Source organism: Cervus canadensis, chromosome 6, assembly GCF_019320065.1.
Source record: "Cervus canadensis isolate Bull #8, Minnesota chromosome 6, ASM1932006v1, whole genome shotgun sequence".
Classification (NCBI taxonomy): Eukaryota; Metazoa; Chordata; class Mammalia; order Artiodactyla; family Cervidae; genus Cervus; species Cervus canadensis.
Window position 1 is genome coordinate 38066940 of NC_057391.1, and position 23474 is coordinate 38090413.

A 23474-nucleotide genomic window follows, 5' to 3' on the forward strand; every position below is an offset into this window, starting at 1 on the left:
TTCCATGTCAAGTTCTAACTGTTGCTTACTGACCTGCATACAAGTTTCTCAAGAGGCAGGTCAGGTGGTCTGGTATGCCCATCTCTTTCAGAATTTCCCACAGTTTGTTGTGATCCACACAGTCAAAGGCTTTGGCATAGTCGGCAAAGTAGAAATGGATGTTTTTCTGAAACTCTTGCTTTTTCGATGATCCAGTGGATGTTGGCAGTTTGATCTCTGGTTCCTCTGCCTTTTCTAAAAACCAGCTTGAACATCTTGGAAGTTCACGGTTCATGTATTGCTGAAGCCTGGCTTGGAGAATTTTAAGCATTACTGTACTAGCGTGTGAGATGAGTGCAGTTGTGCGGTAGTTTGAGCATTCTTTGGGATTGCCTTTCTTTGGGATTGGAATGAAAACTGACCTTTTCCAATCCTGTGGCCACTGCTGAGTTTTCCAAATTTGCTGGCATATTGCATGCAGCACTTTCATAGCATCATCTTTTAGGATTTGAAATAGCTCAACTGGAATTCCATCACTTCTACTAACTTTGTTTGTAGTGATGCTTCCTAAGGCCCACTTGACTTCACATTCCAGGATGTCTGGCCATAGGTGAGTGATCACACCATTGTGATTATCTGGGTTGTGAAGATCTTTTTTGTGCAGTTCTTCTGTGTATTCTTGCCACCTCTTCTTAATATGTTCTGCTTCTGTTAGGTCCATACCATTTCTATCCTTTATGGAGCCCATCTTTGCATGAAATGTTCCCTTGGTATCTCTAATTTTCTGGAAGAGATCTCTAGTCTTTCCCATTCTGTTGTTTTCCTCTATTTCTTTGTATTGATCGCTGAGGAAGGCTTTCTTATCTTTCCTTGAAAGTCTTTGGAACTCTGTGTTCAAATGGGTATATCTTTCCTTTTCTCCTTTGCTTTTCACTTCTCTTCTTTTAACAACTATTTGTAAGGCCTCCTCAGACAGCCATTTTGCTTTTTTGCATTTCTTCTTCTTGGGGATGGTCTTGATTCCTGTCTCCTGTACAGTGTCATGAACCTGCGTCCGTAGTTCATCAGGCCCTCTGTCTATCAGATCTAGTCCCTTAAATCTATTTCTCACTTCCACTGTATAGTTACAAGGGGTTTGATTTAGGTCATATCTGAATGGTCTAGTGGTTTTCTCCACTTTCTTCAATTTCGGTCTAAATTTGGCAATAAGGTGTTCATGATCTGAGCCACAGTCAGCTCCTGGTCTTGTTTTTGCTGACTGTATAGAACTTCTCTCCATCTTTGGCTGCAAAGAATATAGTCAATCTGATTTCAGTTATGCATGTATTCTTCTGTTCTCTTTTTATTAATTACCATAGAGTAGGGGTCAGTAAACAATTTCTGTAAAGGGGCAGATAGTAAATACTTTTGGCCTTGTAGGCTTTATAGTCTCTGTTGCAGTTTCTCAACTCTGCTGTTGTAATGCCATAGATGTTATGTAAATGAGTGGACCTGGATGTGTTCCAATGAAATTTTACTTAGGAAGCAGACTGAATTTGGCCCTTGGGCCTTAAGTTGGGAAACCCCTGCTCTATAGCATTATGTGTGATGTCTGTTGAGAATAAGTTTATCCTTGTTGATATTTTGGCTCATAATTAATTAAACTATTGGAGAGGGGAATGGCAGTCTACTCCAGTATTCTTGCCTGGACAATCCCATGGACAGAGGAGCCTGGCAGACTACAGTCCGTGGGATCGCAAAGAGTTGGACCTGACCGAGTGACTATCACTAACACTAATTAAAATATTTGTTCTCTTATCTGTGCTATGCATTTTAGAATGGGAGATTGCTCAGACTTCTGGTTATATTCCTACTTTGTCTTCTGAATCTGAACTAATCTTATACTGTTTGTACTGAGTGCTCGGAATAGAAGGCGGCAGACCAGTATATAATCGTAACTTGTTAGAGGATGATTTAGTAGATTTATAATTTTCTACTCTTAACTTTAGGCATCTCTCAAAACTAAACCCATCCACACGATCATAAGGAAACGAGCCCCTCCATGCAACAATGACTTCTGTCGATTGGGGTGTGTATGTTCAAGTCTAGCTTTGGAGAAGCGCCAGCCTGCTCACTGCCGCCGACCAGACTGCATGTTTGGCTGCACCTGTTTGAAAAGAAAAGTTGTACTTGTTAAAGGGGGATCCAAAACTAAGCATTTCCAGAGGAAGAGTGCTCATCGTGATCCAGTATTTTATGATACTTTGGGTGAGGAGCAAAAAGAAGAAGGAGAAGAGGGAGTCAAAGAGGAGGAAGAACAATTGAAAGAGAAAAAGAAGAGAAAGAAGCTAGAGTACAGTGAGTATTAAGAATTAAGACAGTACAGTTTTTTTTTTTCCAAATAGTATGGTTATTTGAAAATGTATCTCAGGTATAAATTACTTAAATCTTCTTAATCAGTGATCTCGTAAGAATTTAATTCTTATTATTCTTAAAATGCTCTTTGTATATGGCATGTGTGACATACACAGACCTGCACTCATATGCTTTTTTTAATTGAAATTTTCTTTTTTTTTTTTTTTGAAATTTTCTCTTGAAGATAGCTCTTCTGTGTTAAATTCGAATCTTCTCTCAATTTCATTTTTTCCTTTTCTACTATATCTTTTTATTTTGTTTAAATAGATTGACTAATTTCACCATGTAATTAAAGTTTCTTGCTTCTTAGTTTATTGGTGGATTCTTTAGTGTTTGAGCCACCAGAGAAACCCTCTTAGTTTATTAGAGGATTAATATTCCAGTTTTGGCAGTTTATGTTTACATTTGCTTCTGTGTGCCATGTACTTTCTTCAGTCAGATTGGATGATTAATATTTTGATATATGTTCTTCCAGTATTTTCTGTTCATCTACTTGTGTGTGTATATATTTTTTATAGAAATGAAACTTCTGTATATATGGTAACTTTTAGAACTTTCTTATCATAAAATCATGTTCTGCTTTCTGTATTAACAACTGTAGCTCTATAATTTTAGTTTTAATAGCTTTGTATTATTACAGTTCTTTTGGTTGGATATTTAGCTTTTCTGGGTTTTCAAATAGTATGGTGATGAACATTCATGTTCAGTATAGGCTATTAAAAGTAGAATTGCTGTGACAATGAGGATTTTTTAAACATTTTTAAATGTTTCTACAATTGTACCAACTACACAATTACCAGTAGTTGGATAGTGCCAGTTCTATGTTCTTGTTAGATATTAAAACTGATAGGCAGAAACTGATGTCTTATCTTAAATTTATATTTCTATAGTGATAGGTTTATCTTTACTAACTTTTATTGGAGTGGTTTTGTTTTTTTCCCATATGTTTCCATGAGCTTTATTTTTCTCCAGGTTGTAATTTTGTAATTTACATTTTAATTTTCTTCAGAGTTCTTCCCATCTCCCTTAGGCAAAGGAAAATCAGAGATGACATGGTTAGGTCTAGTAGTCTCTTCTTTTTATGATTTTGGTTCTTTGGAATCTTAGAAAGTCTTTCTCTATCCTCAAGATTAAAAAAAAATTTAGATTAGTAAATGGTCTTAAAAAATTAAGTTGTTAATATATCTGGAATTTATGTGATATTTGTAGTAGGGCATCATTTCTCCCTCAAATGGCTAGCCAGCTGTACTGTTATTTGTTGAGAGTAAATACTTGACTTACTGGTGTGAAATGTCATCTGTGATACAGGACATGAAAATATACCAGTGTTTGGGTCTGTTTTTAGTCTCTGCTGTTCATTTTGTGACCAGTGCCAGGCTATTCTAATTGCTATTTCAGTAGTCAAATAAGGTACTCTACCTGCATGAACTTGTTGCAAATATGATTTTAAAAGTTTAGAATGAAATATAATACAAAGTTATTAATTTAGTTTTTCCCATATCTACTTATTGAGTTTACCCCATCTTGCACTTACAGCAATACGTTTCCATTTCAAAGCAACGGAAGTAAGTTACAAAAACCACAGCAGGAGGAATACTGTATATCTGTTAGGTTTATTACTTTGCTTTCTTGGTAGAGACTTCACCCTGTGTCTTAATTAGAGTTAAACTCCAGAAGCTAGCCAATTATCAAAGTATATTTTGGTTTTCTCACTGGGATAGTCCTTAATAAAAGACATTGTCTACTATGTTCTAGGAGCCATTAAGTTTCTTGTACTGTTAGGGAACAATGGGGAGAGGAGGGAAGATATTTTTGTAATGATTGCTCTGTAAAAGGAGTAGAAATAGGGAAGAGTTCTTGGAGGCAGAAGTGTTGCTGAGACTGAAAATAAAGATAAATATAGAAACTGGAAGAAGTTGAAATCTAGCAGTGTTCTGCAAAAAGATAGGTGGAAAATGAGAAAAAAAATTGCCGATGATTAAAAGGAGTTGGAGAAAGTTAGGAGAAAATGAAAGAGAAATTACTGGAAGATATGATGGTAGAGGGTCTTGCCTGGTGGTGCAGTGGTTAAGACTCCACGCTTCCGCTTCAAGGGGCACACAAAGTCTATCCCTGGTCAGGGAACTAAGATCCCATATGCCATGTGGTACGGCCAAAAATAAATAAATAAAAGTAATAGGGTAGAGTAGAATAGAACAGAAGTGGTGATAGAAAATGTCTCAAAATTGAAGAACATGACAATTCTGATTTAAGGGGCCACTGAATTCCAGGCAGTTAAGAATTTTAAGGTGACTATGTAGACACGTTCTTCTGACATTTCAGAACACTGAGAGTGAAGAATATATCCTGAACTCTTTTTAGAAGAAGCCACTTTTACTAGGAGGGATTTCGAATCAGTTTGATGTCAAAGAGATCATCAATAACACTGGATGTTTGAGTAATATTTTTAAAGTCAGAGTTGAATAGGGATTGGATGAATTTTTAATCTAACACTCTTGGCCAAATTATAAACCATAATTTATAATTATGCATGAAATAGAGATATATTAAAACATCAGGATGCAGGAAGTTGATCTGTTACAGATTCTTGGTTACTTTATTGAGGTTGTGCTCCAGAAAATTGAAAAAAAAAAAAAATTAAATAAGAGATAACATCTAGTGAGTTATGAACACAACCCAAGAGAAAACAATCTTATGATGACTGCTATAGACCAAGACTATAAAGCAAGCAGTCTAATTTAACATAGAAAAATCAGAAGATGTGAGAAGACTACCTTTAAGAGTATATTAGTTTTATTTTAAGAAATGACATGGTTAAGAGCCTGGATGATTCATGATTAGGTGAAAGTACATGCCAACTTCATCAATTAACAAAAGAATTGAAAACACAGGAAGGAAAAAAATTGTACAGTAAAATTATGGTCCAACTATTGTATGAACCAGTAAAGTTTCAAGCAATTAAGAAAAGAGGGACTTCCCTCTTAGTCCACTGGATGAGAACCCACCTTCCGTTATGGGGAACACTGGTTCAGTCCCTGATCTGGGAACTAAGATCCCACATGCTGCATGAAGAATAATAATAATATTAATAGTAAGAAAAGAGGATCTATTGGAGAATTTGAACAGATTTAGTGGTATAGAATTACGTTTTCTTCTCCTTAGGGGTCAGTCACGTTAGTTGATTCTACAAGGATTGATAGGGCTTCCCTCATAGCTTAGTTGGTAAAGAATCCGCCTGCAGTGCAGGAGACCCCAGTTTGATTCCTGGGTTGGGAAGATCCCCTGGAGAAGGGATAGGGTACCCACTCCAGTGTTGTTGGGCTTCCCTTGTAGCTCCGGTGGTAAAGAATCTGCCTTTAATGCGGGAGAGCTCGGTTTGATACCTGGGGTGGGAAGATCGCCTGGAGAAGAGAAAGGCTACCCTCTCTAGTATTCTGGCCTGGAGAATATACAGTCTGTGGACTGTATGGACTATACAGTCCATGGAGTCCCAAAAGATCGAACATGATGGAGCTACTTTCCCTTTCTTTCACAAGGATTGATCACATAAACATAATTGACTAAGCAGATGTATGGATATTTTGATTTTTAGAATCTGCACATACAAATTGTTGAAGTTCCAAATTTTTACGATGGAAATTAGTACCACAAACCATGACAATGTGAAAGTAGCTCTGTAGCTGATGGAAGTTGAGATATGGGACAAGTTTAGGATGCTAATTTCCTTATCTTGCATCACACTGAGTCCCTAGCTAATGCTAAAAGCATGGAGTTGAGTATAAAGTGTTTCATTTAGGATTATTGAGATAACCACCAAAACTGAACACAAATGGTTGAAAGTAGTCACTGGTGGGACTGTGACACGGTGTGGTGGAAGACCTGCCTTTCATTTTTGTGTCATTTTGTATAGCTTGAATTTTTAGTGTTTTTGAATTTATTCTACAGTTAATGTATAAATTAAATATTAGTGTTTTTGATGTGTGAAATGTAGGCATTTAAGAATTGCTTTTTTTGGTCATTGTAATAGACTTAAATTTTTTTCTGTGATTAGCAGCCCATTAATTCATTGATGTGGAGAGAGGGATGCTAACAGTAGTTCAGTTCAGTCGTTCAGTTCTGTCCGACTCTTTGTGACCCCATGAATCGCAAAACGCCAGGCCTCCCTGTCCATCACAAACTCCTGGAGTTTACTCAAACTCATGTCCATCGAGTCGGTGATGCCATCCAGACATCTCATTCTCTGTCGTCCCCTTCTCCTCCTGCCCCCAGTCCCTCCCAGCATCAGGGTCTTTTCCAGTGAGTCAACTCTTCTCATGAGGTGGCCAAAGTATTGGAGTTTCAGCTTCAACATCAGTCCTTCCAATGAACACCCAGGACTGATCTCCTTTAGGATGGACTGATTGGATCTCCTTGCAGTCCAAGGGACCTCAGAGTCTTCTAACACCGAAGTTCAAAAGCATCATTTCCTCGGCACTCAGCTTTCTTCACAGTCCAACTCTCACATCCATACATGACCACTGTAAAAACCATAGCCTTGACCAGATGGACCTTTACTGGCAAAGTAATGTCTCTGCTTTTTTAATATGCTGTCTAGGTTGGTCATAACTTTCCTTCCAAGGAGTAAGCGTCTTTTAATTTCATGACTGCAGTCACCATCTGCAGTGATTTTGGAGCCCCCAAAAGTCTGACACTGTTTCCACTGTTTCCCTGTCTATTTCCCATGAAATGATGGGACCAAATGCCATGATCTTAGTTTTCTGAGTGTTGAGCTTTAAGCCAACTTTTTCACTGTCCTTTTTCACTTTCAAGAGGCTTTTTAGTTCCTCTTCACTTTCTGTCATAAGGGTGGTGTCATCTGCATAAGGGTGGTGTCATCTGCATATCTGAGGTTATTGATATTTCTCCCGGCAATCTTGATTCCGGCTTGTGCATCTTCCAGCCCAGCATTTCTCATGATGTACTCTGCATATAAGTTAAATAAGCAGGGTGGACAATATACAGCCTTGACATACTCCTTTTCCTATTTGGAACCAGTCTATTGTTCCATGTCAAGTTCTAACTGTTGCTTATTGACCTGCATACAGGTTTCTCAAGTGCAGGTCAGGTGGTCTGGTATGCCCATCTCTTTCAGAATTTCCCACAGTTTGTTGTGATCCACACAGTCAAAGGCTTTGGCATAGTCGGCAAAGTAGAAATGGATGTTTTTCTGAAACTCTTGCTTTTTCGATGATCCAGTGGATGTTGGCAGTTTGATCTCTGGTTCCTCTGCCTTTTCTAAAAACCAGCTTGAACATCTTGGAAGTTCACGGTTCATGTATTGCTGAAGCCTGGCTTGGAGAATTTTAAGCATTACTGTACTAGCGTGTGAGATGAGTGCAGTTGTGCGGTAGTTTGAGCATTCTTTGGGATTGCCTTTCTTTGGGATTGGAATGAAAACTGACCTTTTCCAATCCTGTGGCCACTGCTGAGTTTTCCAAATTTGCTGGCATATTGCATGCAGCACTTTCATAGCATCATCTTTTAGGATTTGAAATAGCTCAACTGGAATTCCATCACCTCCACTAGCTTTGTTCGAATGTTCCCTTGGTATCTCTAATTTTCTTAAATAGATCTCCAGTCTTTCCTATTCTGTTGTTTTCCTCTATTTCTTTGCATTGATCACTGAGGAAGGCTTTCTTATCTCTCCTTGCTATTCTTTGGAACTCTGCATTCAAATAGGAATATCTTTCCTTTTCGCTTGTCTTTTTTTCACAGCTATTTGTAAGGCCTCCTCAGACAACCATTTTGCCTTATTGCATTTCTTTTCCATGGGGATGGTCTTGATCCCTGTCTCCTGTACAGTGTCATGAACCTCCATCCATAGTTCATCAGGTACTCTATCAGATCTAGTCCCTTAAATCTATTTCTCACTTCCACTATATAGTCATGAGGGATTTGATTTAGGTCATATCTGAATGGTCTAGTGGTTTTCCCTACTTTCTTCAGTGTAAGTCTGAATTTGGCAATAAGGAGTTCATGATCTGAGCCACAGTAAGCTCCCTGTTGTGTTTTTCGTATAGAGCTTCTCCATCTTTGGCTACAAAGAACATAATCAATCTGATTTCTGTGTTGACCATCTGGTGATGTCCATGTGTAGAATCTTCTCTTGTGTTGTTGGAAGAGGGTGTTTGCTATGACCAGTGTGTTCTCTTGGCAAAACTCTATTAGACTTTGCCCTGCTTCATTCCATACTCCAAGGCCAAATTTGCCTATTACTCCAGGTGTTTCTTGACTTCCTACTTTTGCATTCTAGTCCCCTATAATGAGAAGGACATCTTTTTTGGGTATTAGTTCTAAAAGGTCTTGTAGGTCTTCATAGAACTGTTCAACTTCAGCTTCTTCAGCGTTACTGGTTGGGGCATAGGCTTGGACTACCGTGATATTGAATGGTTTGCCTTGGAAACGAACAGATCATTCTGTCATTTTTGAGACTGCATCCAAGTACTGCATTTCGGACTCTTTTGTTGACCATGATGGCTACTCCATTTCTTCTAAGGGATTCCTGCACACAGTAGTAGATATAATGGTCATCTGAGTTAAATTCACCCATTCCAGTCCATTTTAGTTCACTGATTCCCAGAATGTTGACATTGACTCTTCCTGTCTCCTGTTTGACCACTTCCAATTTGCCTTGATTCATGGACCTTGACACAGGGACCAGTCTTGTCTAACTCAGTGAAACTAAGCCATGCTGTGTGGGGCCACCCAAGACGGACAGGTCATGGTGGAGGGGTCTGACAGAATGTGGTCCACTGGAGAAGGGAATGGCAAACCACTTCAGTATTCTTGCCTTTAGAACCCCATGAACAGTATGAAAAGGCAAAATGATAGGATACTGAGAGAGGAGCTCCCCAGGTCAGTAGGTGTCCAATATGCTACTGGAGATCAGTGGAGAAATAACTCCAGAAAGAAGGAAGGATGGAGCCAAAGCAGAAACAATACCCAGTTGTGGATGTGACTGGTGATAGAAGCAAGGTCCGATGCTGTAAAGAGCAATATTGCATAGGAACCTGGAATGTTAGGTGCATGCTAACATTATTAGATAGTTTTTATGAAGAACACTCTATAAGGGTTATGTTATTTAAATCTTGAAACTTTTTGTGATAAGGAGGTTTCTCCATTTTACAAATACACTAATTGAGTGCTTAAGCATTTGAGTGGCTTGTTCCTCAAGGTCACATTGCTGTTAAGTGAGCAATAGGGAGTTGAACTCAAGTTTTCCAAATCTTTGTGTTTTTTCTACTGTGTAAGATATTCTGAAATTTGGCCTTCACTTTGATCCCCTGTTTACCCTTTTGTCTGTCTAAAAATACTGCAGACAGTATAAAAGCACCACTGAGCTGCTGTGGGGCAGTACCATGACAAAGGATGAAAATCTGGTACTCCTGCTTTCTCAGCCTGCTTTGGATTTTGTTGGAAATGTGTACCTGCAAGTTAACTTGATGTAAAGAGAAGATCAGTAAAATTGATATCTGTAGGAAACTGATTAGGAAAAATGGAGAATACACCAATTATCAATATCAGGAATGAGAAGTGACATTACTACAGACTTTCAAGGGATAATAAGGAAATATTAGAAACAACTTTATATCAATAAATTGGACAACTTAGATGAAATGAAAAAGTTTTTTTGAAAAACTGCAAAGCTGCCAGACTCACTGAAGAAGAAGTAATTGCTTGGCCCTATACCTGTGAACTTGTAATGAAAACTCCCACAGTGGCACGAGTTCCAGATGTCTTCATGGTGACATCTGCAAAACTGTTTAAGGAAGAAATAATATCCAGTCTCTACAAACAATCCATAAAATGGTTTCATTCTGTGAGACCAGTGTTACCCTAATACTCAAACCAGTTATGAACATATATAAAAATTATAAATAAAAATTTAGCAAGTCACATCTATGTATATTTTAAGGTTAGATATGTCATGGCCTAGTGGGATTTATCCCAGGTCTGCAGGGTTGATTTAAAAATCTGAAAATAATTACTGTAGTTCACCATTACCATAGCAAACTTTTTCTTTTTTATAGCACTTTATATATATAAAATATGATTTCAATAGATATTTTGAAAAATTGAGAAAATCCATTTCTGGTGAAAGTCCTTAAGCATGCTAGCAATGGAAAGAAACTTCCTCAACCTGATAAGAAGCATCTATATAGCACTGAAACAAGTATACTATCAAGAGTGAAACAGATCACCAGCCCGGATTGGATGCATGAGACAAGTGCTCGGGGCTGGTGCACTGGGAAGACCCAGAGGGATGGGATAGAGAGGGAGGTGGGAGGGGGGGATCGGGATGGGGAACACATGTAAATCCATGGCTGATTCATGTTAATGTATGGCAAAAACCACTACAATATTGTAAAGTAATTAGCCTCCAAGTAATAAAAATAAATGAACAAAACAAAACAAAAAGACTTTGGAGCCAGTGTACTAATTTTGGTTCAAGGCTGAGTACTTTCTCCCAGAGATTAGGAATGAAGAAGATTGTCCTCTTTCATCATGTCTGTTTAACGTCATACCGCCTAGCCAGCCATTAAGTCATGAAAAAGAAAATGCATCCAGGTTGAAAAGAAGAAATAAAATTGGCTTTTTCATAGATAGGGAAATTCTAGGAAATCTACAAAACTACTAGAACTGTAAGTTAGTTTAGTGAGGTTACAGCATACAACAATATCAAGATGCAGTGTATTTGTATATATGCCAGTGAACAACTTGAAATTGAAGTTAAAAATACCATTTAAAATAGTATACAAAGAAACGAAATGCTTATGGATAAATCTGAAGTTGCAAAAAATAATGTCCTTTATACTAAAAAGTGCTGAGTGCATGCAAGTGTGCTAAGTCAGTTCAGTCATGTCTGACTCTTTGCAAGCCTGTGACTGTGTGGCCTGCCAGGTTCCTCTGTCCGTGGGATTCTCCAGGCAAGAATGCTGGAGTGGGTTGCCATGTTCTTTCTCCAGGGGATCTTCCCAACCCAGGGATCAAACCCGTGTCTCTTGCGTCTCTTGCATTGGCAGATGGATTATTTACCACTGTGCCACCTAAGTAAATGGAGAGGTACACAGTTTTAATGCATCAGAATACTCTTGGTAAGATACAGTTTTCCTCAGACTGATTTATAGATTTGACTCTGTTCCAGTCAAAGCCTCAATAGCCTTCTTTTGGTAGAAATTGGTGAGTTGTTTCTAAAATTTATATGGAAAATAAAGGACTTAATAGTAGTCCTTTGATAAACAAGGACGTAGTTGGTAGACTTATACTACCTGATTTTAAGGCTTACTGTAAAGCTGATGTAATTGGGATAAACAAAGACACTCAAAAGCATACCTCATTTTATTGTAATTTGAATATATCGCAGTTTTTATAAATTGAAGGTTGTGGCAGTCTCTGTCCGGCAAGTCTGTTGGCGCCATTTTTCTAACAACGTTTGCTCCTTTCATGTCTCTCTGTCATATTTTGGTAATTCTCAACATATTTCAGATTTTTTCATTATTAGTACACCTGTATGAATTGCACCAATACAAGATGGCAAACTTAATGAATGTTGTGTGTATTCTGACTACTCTAGCTACTATTTCCCATCTCTTTCCCTCTGCTTGAACCTCCCTGTTTCCTGAGACAACAATAATGGAATTAGGCCAATTGATAACCCTGCAGTGGTCTCTTAAGTTTTCAAGTGAAAGGAATGGTCTTACATCTCTCATTTTAAATCATAGCTAGAAGTGATTAAGCTTAGTAAGGAAGGCATGTCAAAAGCTGAGATGGGCTGAAAGCACCATCTTGCACCAGTTAGCCAAGTTGTAAATGCAAAGAAAAAGTTCTTGAAGGAAACTAAAAGTGCTACTCCAGTGAACATATGAATGATAAAAAAGCAAAACAGTCTTATTGCTGACACTGAGAAAGTTTAAGTGGTTTGAATAGAGTATCATACCAGTCACAACATTCTCCTAAGCTAAAAGCCCATAATTGTCTTGAATTCTGTGAAGTCTTCTGAGAGAGGGTGAAAAGTTTGAAGCTAGCTGTGTTTGGTTCTTAAGGTTTATGGAAAGAAACTATCTCTATGACATATAAATAAATGCACGGAGAAGCAGCAAGTACTGGTATAGAAGCTGCAGCAAGTTATTCAGAAGATCTATGTCACATATAACAATGACTGCTACACTAAACTGCGGGCATTCAATGTAGGCAAAACAGCCTTATGATGGAAGAAAATGCCATGCACGACAATTTTGTCAGTTTTTGCTTCATGTATTTTGATGGTCTGTCATTAGGTGTATGAATGTTTGTAAAAGTTATTTCTTCTGGATGTGTTGAACATTTTATTAGTATATGACATCCTTCTTCCTTGGGCTTCCCTGGTGGCTCAGATGGTAAAGAATCTGCCTGCAATGCAGGAGACCCAGGTTTGATCCCTGGGTCAGGAAGAAGGGAATGGGCTTCCCACTCCAGTATGCTTGCCTGGAGAATTCCATGGACAGAGAAACCTACTGGGCTACAGTCTCTGGGGTTGCAAAGAGTTAGACATGACTGAGTGACGAACACACACACATCCTTCTTTGTCTGTTTTTTGATTTGATGTTTACTTTGATCTTAGTATAGCCATCCCTGTTCTTTTTTGGTTACTGTTTGCATGGATTATCATTTTCTGTCACTTTCAGCCTGTTTGTGCCTTTGGATTTCAAATGAGTCTCTTGGTGACAGGATATAAATAGATCATGGTTTTTTGTATTTTGTTTTTTTTAAATCAATTCTGCCAGTCTTTCTTTTGATGGAGATTTTAATCTATATTTAAAATAGTTATCAATAAGAAGGATCTTCTGTCATTGTGCTGTTCCTTTTCTGTATACTTGGTAACTCTTTGGTTCCTCGGTTCCTGCATTACTGTGTTATTTGTTTTTAGTTGGTATTTTGTTGTGAAATGTTTAAATTTTTTTCTCATTTCCCTTTGTGTGTTTTGTGTAGCTTTTTTTTTTTTGGTTACCATAGGGGTTACATTTACCATCCTGAAGGTATAGCTCTCTAAATTTATACCAAGTTAACCTGACTGACATTAAAAACCTCTCCTCCTTTATAGTTATACTTCCATACCTTTTGATTGCTAATGTCACAGTGTTACATATTTACACATTGTGTATTCAGAATCAAATGATTTTTAAAATGCGTTAATTTCTTAAGTTATGTAGAAGATAAAATTTAGAGTTATAAACTAAAAATAACAGTAATACTAACTTTCATACTAATGATTTTTCCCTTTAAATGTGTATTAGTCTGTCAAATTCTATAGAAAATGAAGATTACAGTTGCAGACTATTGTTATAATACTAAATTCTCTCTCTCTCTTTCTCTCTGGAAGAACAATTTTGCTACATTTAGGTTTCTTGGTTGATAGTATTTTTCTTTTAACACTTTGGATAGATAGGATCACTGTCTGGTGGCTTCCAGAGTTTCTGATGAGTCATCTACTCATTTTATTGAGGATGTCTTGTAAGTGATGATTTGCTTCTCTTTCTGCTTTCAAGATTCTTTGTCTTTCTCTTTTGAAAGTTTGATTATAATGTGTCTCACTGTGGGTCTCTGAGTTCATCTTACTTGGAATTTGTTGAGCTTTCTGGATGTTTATATTCTTGTCTTTCCTTGCAATTTGAAAGTTTTCAGCTGTTATTTTTTCAGAGATTCTCTCTGCCCATTTCTTTTTCTCTTCTCCCTCTAGAATGCCTGTGATGCTTGTACTTGTCTACTTGATGGTATCACCCAGGTCCTTAGGTTCTGTTCACTTGTCTTTTTTTTTTTTTATTTTATTTTATTATTATTATTTTTTAAATTTTTATTTATTTATTTATTTATTTTTGGTCATACATTGATATGAATCAGCCATAGACCCACACGTATTCCCCATCCCGATCCCCCCTCCCACCTCCCTCTCCACCCGATTCCTCTGGGTCTTCCCAGTGCACCAGGCCCGAGCACGGCCATACCACCCTGAACGCGCCCGATCTCGTCTGTTCACTTGTCTTTAATCTCTTTTATTCCTGTTCCTTAGACTCCATGATTCCCGTGGTGCTATCTTCAAATTCACTAATTCTTTCTTTTGCCTGTTTGAATCTGCCTTTGGGTCCCTGTAGTTAATTTTTCATTTTAGTTACTGTGCTTTTTAGCTCCAGGATTGCTTTTTGGTTTATTTTCAGGTTTTGTGTCTCTTTATCAGTATTTCCATCTTTCTCACACGTTATTTTCTTGACTTTCTCCACATCTTCCTTGATTTTTTTTTAAGTATCTTTAAGGCAGTTCTTTTAAAGTCTTCGGTATATCTGTCTTTTGGTCTTTTTCAGGGATGGTTGATTTATTTTTTTTCTTTCAAATGGGCCATACTTTTTTTTTGTATGCTTTGTAATGTTTTGTGGAACACTGGACATTTGAATCTAATAATGTGCTAATTCTGGAAATCAGAGTCTTTTCCTTCTTCAGATTTTTTTGTTGTTACTGTTTTTGCTTTTTTCATTCTTGTAGGCTGTCTTTATGTCAAGAATCAGCCTTGGTGTGTTCTCAGGTCTTCTCTGAGCCTTTCCTTAGGCATTCATGTGTGTGCTTAGTCGCTCAGTTGTGTTCGACTCTTTGCAACCCCAGGGACCTCTGTCCCTCCAGGCTCCTCTGTCCATGGGGATTCTCTAGGCAAGAATACTGGAGTGGGTTGCCATGCCCTCCTCTTGGGGATCTTCCCAACCCAGGGATCGAACCCAAGTGTCTGAGCCGCCTGGGAAACCCAAGAATACTGGAGTGGGTAGCCTATCCCTTTCCTAGGGCAGCTTCCTGAACAGGAATCACACCAGGGTCTCCTGCATTGCAGGCAGATTCTTTACCAGCTGAGCTATGAGGGAATCCCTAGGCATGCATAGTCCCTTTCTAATTTTCCTTGTATATGCAGGGTTTTTTTCCCCCCAAGTGTTCTAGTCTTTAGTGTCTGTCTCCTGTAAAGGGGGATGAGTGAAAAGTGAAGAGAGGAAAGGGTGCTGTCCTTTTAAATCCCCTCAAAGTTACCTAAGACAGAGGGATGAGGCCTTGCACCAAGTGGGTAGCTTCAACAGCAGTGGCTTCCTGCCTCTTTGCACCTCCATGGCCAGAAGCAGCAGTCAGAGCAGAGATCCCTGATATTTAGAGGGCAAGGTTCTTTCTGCCCACCCTGGCTCCCACTGTGTTGTAAGCTGCTCCAGGAACACGTGCACAGCTGCTTGCCAGGTGACCAGGTGATGAGGAATGAGCAGCTGGTATTGTGCCGAGAACTGTAATTGAACCCGATGAAAGTTTACTGTCTCAGTCCTCCCCTGAAAGGTGCAATTCTTCAGAGTTTCAAAATATATCAGATTCTGCCAGTACAGTTATTGTTCACATCTAGAGTCATATATCCTGGTGCTGCCTACTCCATCATCTCCCCAGAAACTCCTCAGTATCCATTCTTAAACAACAACAACAACAACAACCCAAAACCCAAAAGACTCCTAGCAAGCAAAACTGAATATTGTAATGGTGTTTCTTCTCTTTTTCATCTGTAATTTCATTGCAGTTCTAATCATTGCGATCCTAATCAAAATTGTGACAACTTTTTATGTGAAACTTGGAAAGCTGATTCCAAAATTTATATGAAGATGCACCTAGAGATAGCCAGGGCAGTCTAGAACAAGGCCGTAAGTCTTGCTTGCTGAATGTCAAAAGTTACAGAACTCTCATTTTAAGATGGGATGGGGACTTCCTTGGCAGTCCAGTGGTTAAAAACTTCATACTTCCAGTACAGGAGGCGAGGGTTTGATCTCTGGTTGGGGAACTAGGATCCCATGTGCCATGTGATGTGGCCAACAACAAAAAAAAGATGCTTCTGGCTTGAGTATCAACTGAATAAATAGACCAGTAGACAAAATAGAGAGGCCGCACTAGACTCAAACACATGAACAGTTGATTGACAAAATTGGCAGAAGAGTAAGGAAAAGGATGATCTCTTCAGTAAATGTTGGTGGAATCATTGAATATTCATATGGGGAATATATGAAACTTTATTCCTCACACTATCCATAGAAATAATTTCTACATAGATTACAGACCCAATTGTCAAAGCTAACCAACACAACTTTTAGAAGATAATGTTTAAAAAAGTATGTGTGTGTGTGTATGATCTCATATTAGTAGAAGGGGTCTTAAGTGTGACAGAAGAAAATATCAGTCCTTTTTGGGTTGGCCAAAATGTTAATTCAGATTTTTCCATAATATCTTACAGAAAAATCCAAACAAACTTCTTGGCCAAGTCAATACATATGATGAGTTAAAAATGAGAAACTCAGGTCTTAAAGACATTAAGCAAGTGAAAATGTAAGCTGCAGTGAGAAAATAGATACTTGGAATATTTAGGGACTTGTATCCAGAATATATAGAGATAATTGGTACAGATTAATCAGAATTAAACGGTCCCGTTAAAAAAGGGCAAGTCTGGGACTTCTCTGGTGGCCCAGAGGCTAAGACTATGCTTGGGACCTGGGTTCGATCACTGGTTGGGTAACTAGATCCCGCATTCCACAACTGAGATTTCACATGCAGCAACTATAGAGTTCTCATCCTGTAACTAAAGATCCTGCATGCCACAACTAAGATTCAGCATGGCCAAATAAATGTAAATATTTTTTTTAAAGTGGGGGCAAGTCTTTTAGAGGCACTTGAGGAGGGATGTTGACCATCTTATTTATAATTGGAAATGCAAACTACATCCACAGCAAAATTCTACTGCATGCCTGCAAAAATGGTTATAATTAAAATTCTCTGATGATATCAGCTCTTAATAAATGGGAGCTTTGATGTACTGTTAGTGGGAATGTAAATTGATATAAGCACTTTGGAAAGTAGTTTGACAGTTTCTACTGGGATTGGTGATTCATGTGCCCTTAGTCTAGTAGTTTGACTCCAAAGTAACCAGCAGAACTGCATTCTACAACAGTGTTTTGGCACAATGACTCACAGTAACTAAAACCTGAAAACAAACCCAGATATCTGATAGCATTAGAATGAATAAATAATAGTATGAATAATCAGTGGATAGTATATACCACAGTAAAAATAAATGATTTATGTGTAGCATATAGATATATTTTACAAAAATGTTGAGTGAGAAGGAAAAGGGCTAGGCAGGGAACACATCTCTGTAATTAATTTCAAAAGGAGACAAAATTAAACTGTGATGTTTAGTGGTGATGTTTGGTGTTAAAAAGGAATGCAGAGAGGTGGGTAATAATTTAAGCGAGTTGCTTGTAGGAAGGGATTATGATTGAGAAAGGCATGCAAAGGCTTCTGGGGTTTATGGCAATATTTCATTTCTTAACATTTATAGAGTTTACATGGTTGTATATTTGTTAATATGTATTGATATTAAGTTATATATACATTGTTTCTGTACATATGGGTATTATATTTCACAATAAAGAGGTTTAAAATGCCTTCAGAATGGGAGGGAGATGAATATAGTATGCTGATGGTTAGCATAGCAGTTTTCTGGGACTTACATGCCCAGCACTTCATTCATGGAGCAAATAGTCTGGGCACTGCTGGAGTGAGAGGAGTTAAGATATAGACAGTTAAAACTAAGTCCGTCTGGAAGAAGTTACTGTCAATTTATGAACAGGTAAACATGTAGATATATATTTATGATAATTTTAAGTGCCACAATAACAAAAGTGCCATGTTTTAAGTATCATGAACAAAAGGCTTTTTGAGAACTCAGAAGGCAAAATGATAATGCTACGGAACCTTGGGAAGATGGTGTGTATTAGAAGGCATTTGAATAGAAACAAGGGGATATTACTATTTTCTTGAAACAGGTTTCTGTTCTTGGCTTCTGTGAGTATATGCTACTCTGGCTCTGCCCTCATTGTGCCTTTGCTAGCTTCCTTTATCTGGGTTTCGGATGAAAGGTAGGAGTATCTCAAGTGTACTGTGAGGGGGGAAAGAGAAGTATTCAGTCTTAGAGTCCAGACTGTGTAAAGGAGTCAAGTGGACAGCGGGGTCGAGGATTGTGAGGAAGTGGACTGTTGTTTAGGTTCTTGTGTGGAGTCTGTCCATTTTCATGGTTTCAGGTGTAGTCTCTGCCAATGGTAGTCTTAATTTTTAATGCTTACCCTAGTTGCTGTCATTCCAATATTAACACTGCCCTCAACAGAACTCAATTCAATAGATTTTGTGAACTCTCCTATTTACTGGAGGCACGATTTCTGTTTTATCCACAATTGAAAATTTAGAGTTGTTTTTGATCTCTGTGAGGAATTAATATGTTTAGAGATTTTAAGGGGTTTTCTTCTGAAGTATTGTGAAGTTATGAGCTATTATTTTCAAAAGAAAAAAGATGAAAAGAGTTCTCAGTAAATCCTTAGTTTATGGAGGCTTAGAAAGTCCTTAAAAGATGATTGAAAGAGGTAAGACAGTATTGCTTGACCTGAAGCCTTTTATTTATCTAGTAAAATTAATATGTGTGAAATAATTCATAGAACTAGACAACAAAGCTTTAACTAAATGAGTGGTAGAGGCTCTGTATACACCACCTTCTTTGTAAGGGCACCCTGGTTACCCTTTTAAAAATTGCAGCCACCCCCCTTAAAATATATACTCATACATACTCACTAAACAGTTTACCAGTACTTCTCTCTGCTTGGTTTTTTCTTATAAGCACTTGAAAATCCAACATATTTGCATTATTTTCCCTGTTTATTGACTGTCTTACCCTCTTTCCTCTACAACTTAAATATAACCTCCATGAAAGCAAGATTTTTTGATCAGTTTTGTTCATTACTATGTCTACAAAGTCTGATATATACGAATGTTCACTGGGGTCTTGAATACCTGAATGAATACTGGGGTCTTAACAGCCTTTGTGAATCATGTAATAATAAGCTAAGTTATAAAAGTTGGATAACAGAGGCTGCTAAGTAGCTAATGAATTAACTCAATCACATTCTAGCTCAGAAGGTTTTTCCTCCCTTGGTATTTTAATCTTTAAGCCTTTATTCAGTATTTTATAGTTACACTCCGTATGATGTTAGCCTTAGGAGACTTTAGACAAAATTATTCATCAGTAGTGGGGTCTTAGTGTTCAGAGCAAATGGACTTCTTATGAGATCAGGTAGCAGTTTGGATACTGCTTTATTACGCAAGATTAAGTGTTAGTTGCTCCATTTATGTGATTTTAGGCAAAGATTGTGGGTCTTTGGTTTAGAGCTATACTCTCTGAGCACTGATCATTGAAATGCAAAACACAGTGTTTGCTTCTCTTGTCTTATTGATGGGAATAGGCAATTTGCTTTTGAAAAAGAAGCCTGTTAACCTAGATCCTCCATTTAATTTGGTTAAGAATCAGTGCATGTTTTCCTTTGTGTAGAACTTGTTGATGGTATGATTTCATCTTAGTCAGGTTTCATTGCTTTCCGGTTGATGGATTTTTGCTTCTGTGCTGAGTTCAGGCTATCTTCTGAATAGAAGTTGTCATCAGAAGGCAACAGTAACAGCTGTGGACCCAGACTGACTGGGTTTGATCCAGGTTCTGCCTCTTTTTATTGGACTTCCCTGAACCTCAGCTTTTGCAAAGTATCAGTTCAGTTGCTTAGTCATGTCAGACTGTTTGCGACCCCATGGACTGCAGCACGCCAGGCCTCCCTGTCCATCACCAGCTCCCACAGTTTACTCAAACTCGGGTCCATTGAGTCGTTGATGCCATCCAACCATCTCATCCTCTGTCGTCCCCTTCTTCCGCCTTCAGTCTTTCCAGCATCAGGGTCTTTACAAATGAGTGAGTTCTTCGCATGAGGTGGCCAAAGGGTTGGAGTTTCAGCTTCAGCATCAGTCCTTCCAGTGACTATTCAGGACTGATCTCCTTTAGGATGGACTGGTTGGATCTCCTTGGTGTCCAAGGGACTCCGAGGAGTCTTCTCCAGCACCACAGTTCAAAAGCATCAATTCTTCGGTGCTCAGCTTTCTTTGTAGTCTAACTCTCACATCCATACATGACTACTGGGAAAACCATATCTTTGACTAGATATACCTTTGTTGGCAAAGTAATGTTTCTGCTTTTTGATACGCTGTCTAGGTTTGTCATAGCTTTTCTTCCAAGGAGCAAGAGTCTTTTAATTTCATGGTTGCAGTCACCATCTGCAGTGATTTTGGAGCTCAAGAAAATAAAGTCCGTCACTGTTTCCCCATCTATTTGCCATGCAGTGATGGGACCAGATGCATGATCTTAGTTTTCTGAATGTTGAGTTTTAAGCCAACTTTTTCACTGTCCTCTTTCACTTTGATCAAGAGGCTCTTTAGTTCTTCACTTTCTGCCATAAGGGTGGTGTCATCTGCATATCTGAGGTTATTGCTATTTCTCCCGGCAGTCTTGATTCCAGCTTGTGCTTCATCCAGCCCAGCGTTTCTCATAATGTACTCTGCATATAGTTAAATAAGCAGGGTGACAATATACAACTGTGACATACTCCTTTCCCTATTTGGAACCAAATGGGAATAATAATATCTCAAGGACTATTGTTACAGTTACATGAATTAAAACATAGTAAGTGCTTAGAATCTGTAGATAGTAAGGTTCAAAAAGTACTTGTTAGTTGTAAAATTAAAAAGGATAGTACAGAATGATTATCTTTCCAGGATAATAGAAGAAGCCTCTTCTGATCATGTTAATTATAATAGCATCTCCTCTTAACTCCTATATTTATCCATCTGTATTTTTCTATGTTGTTCTTATTACTTGATACTATATGTTTATTAGATTGTTTTCTCCTGTGGATTATAAACTCTGTGAAGGCAAGAACTTTGTTTTAGTCATAGCCGTTTTTACTCTAGGATCTAAAACAGTGTCTGATTTATAATAGGTATTCAATAAATACTTGGGTTAATAGATAAATTAATTAAGGTTCATGAGGGCCAACTAAAGGTTTCTTAGGGGGTATCTTATCTGTTTGATTATTTTAATGAGTTAATGCTTTGTATGAGGGCGAATATTTTGTTTTGACAATGCCTCAGTGAACTTTTGTCTTACCCTTCTTTTTGTTAAGCTATCTGTGAAACAGAACCTGAGCAGCCTGTCCGACATTACCCACTCTGGGTGAAAGTAGAAGGTGAAGTAGACCCAGAGCCAGTGTACATCCCAACGCCTTCTGTCATTGAGCCTATGAGACCTTTGTTGTTGCCTCAGCCAGAAGTTTCATCTACTACTGTGAAGGGCAAACTGCTCACTGGAATTAAACCTGCGAGGGCATATACTCCCAAACCCAATCCTGTGGTAAGCTTGGAGTTACATCTTTTATTGAAAGTTATAAAAATCATTTGTAAAGGTAATGGGTTTCAACCAGATTTTTGGTTTGTATTTTGTGAATCATGGTGCTTTCAGGTAATATGTCTGCAAGCCATCTCCCTTTTCTGATTTAGTCAGTTTAATTGATGGCATTTAAAAAGTGTCATAAAAGTTGACAGAAAACAGCAAAATTCTGTAAAGCAATATCCTTCAATAAAAAATAAATTAATTTTTAAAATGTCATAAAAGTAGAGTGAATAGTAGTATGATTGACCCTTGAACAACAGGGAGGGTTTGGAGTGTAGACCCTTTGTGCAGTCGAAAGTCCGCGTGTAATGTTACAGATAGCTCTTTGTGCCTGTGGTTCTGCATGTGTGGACTCAACCAACTGAGGATCGTATAGTACTATAGTATTTACTACTGAAGAAAAGCTGTACATGGACCTGTGCAGAATTACTATAATTCTTAAAGATAGCTAAATCTCTCTTTAGGAGGATCATATCAAATTGGCTTTAAAAAAATGACTTGGCAAAAGTCTTCTAAATGTTCTGTTACTCCTGTAGTATAGAATATTGAGTGATTGAGATGTAGTACACACCATCAGAAAAGTATTAGGAAGAAACTTTAAAGAGTAACTGTTCTTTTTAAAGCAAATTGTCTTTATATACAATAAAGTTCAAGGTTTAAAATAATAGTTGCATGACCAGGTGAAGACCATAGGTAGAAGATCTGATGCTTCTCTTGTGTTAATAGTTTAAGCAGCTCTGATTATTAGTAAATCTGTGCCACAAGTTGATAGAGGAATTTTAATCTATTAAATCTAATACTGAAAAACTTGATCTTTGTTTTCCTAGTAATTTATTTTACTGTCTTTTCCAAAAATATCTGTGTGTGACAGGTAATTAAGAAATTTATCCTTCACTGCAGATAATTTGAGAAGCAGTGCTGTGGTCTGCTGAATTTTCTTGAAAGAGAAACAGATCCTTTCTGACTGCCCCAAGAGGCAGCACATACAAACCGTAATTGTACTATTTAAAGTTTGCATTAAAAATTTTTAAGTGTTGTAATAAAAGCAAAGATTACATCCTTTTCCTTTTGGAATCCTGGAGACTTTTCCCCCCAATATTTGGAATGTTTTGTTGTATGAAACTTACAGATTCGGGAAGAAGACAAGGATCCAGTCTACTTGTACTTTGAAAGTATGATGACTTGTGCCCGAGTTCGAGTGTATGAACGAAAAAAAGAGGAAGAGAGAGAACCATCACCATCACCATCCCCATCATTTCAGCAGCAGGACTCATGTCATTCTAGTCATGAGAACTGTAGTGTAAAGGTGAATTCCTTATGGCATAGATTTCTCTTTTTAACTTCCAATTCCTTATTGCTAGTATTAGAATTTGTTACTGTTGGAATAGTATGAAGTAATTCTTTAGGGGCAGAGAAGGTTTACATAATGTGCATATCAATTTATGTTTCTCTGCATACCTGTTCTAGAGCATATTCCCTTAAGGTCATTTTAAAAGCATTACTCTTTCTGATGTTGGAGTAGTTTTGAAAATTTAAACATTGTTGGTTTTAATAATGTGGTTTATTAGGATTTGCATCTTTCTGCATTGGTGAATTTTCTAAATAGTTGAAACTTGTTTCATTAAACAGCAAATATTTTTCCTTCTTTATTAGAATTACACTATAAATGCAATGTTAATTGTTTTCTTGGTAACTCAGTCACAGACGTTAAACAGCA

General features: G+C 37.8%; 1 protein-coding gene across 13 annotated transcripts in view; it reads left to right on the forward strand.

The window, feature by feature from the left end:
- Nucleotides 1–23474, forward strand: part of MGA (MAX dimerization protein MGA) — a 145423-nt gene that overhangs the window by 93351 nt on the left and 28598 nt on the right. For all 13 annotated transcript variants that reach the window (XM_043471546.1, XM_043471535.1, XM_043471536.1 and 10 more), the window contains 3 exons: nucleotides 1968–2316; nucleotides 21492–21718; nucleotides 22887–23063. In XM_043471546.1, the coding sequence (XP_043327481.1) occupies nucleotides 1968–2316; nucleotides 21492–21718; nucleotides 22887–23063 (753 nt within the window). The remainder of the gene's footprint in view (nucleotides 1–1967; nucleotides 2317–21491; nucleotides 21719–22886; nucleotides 23064–23474) is intronic.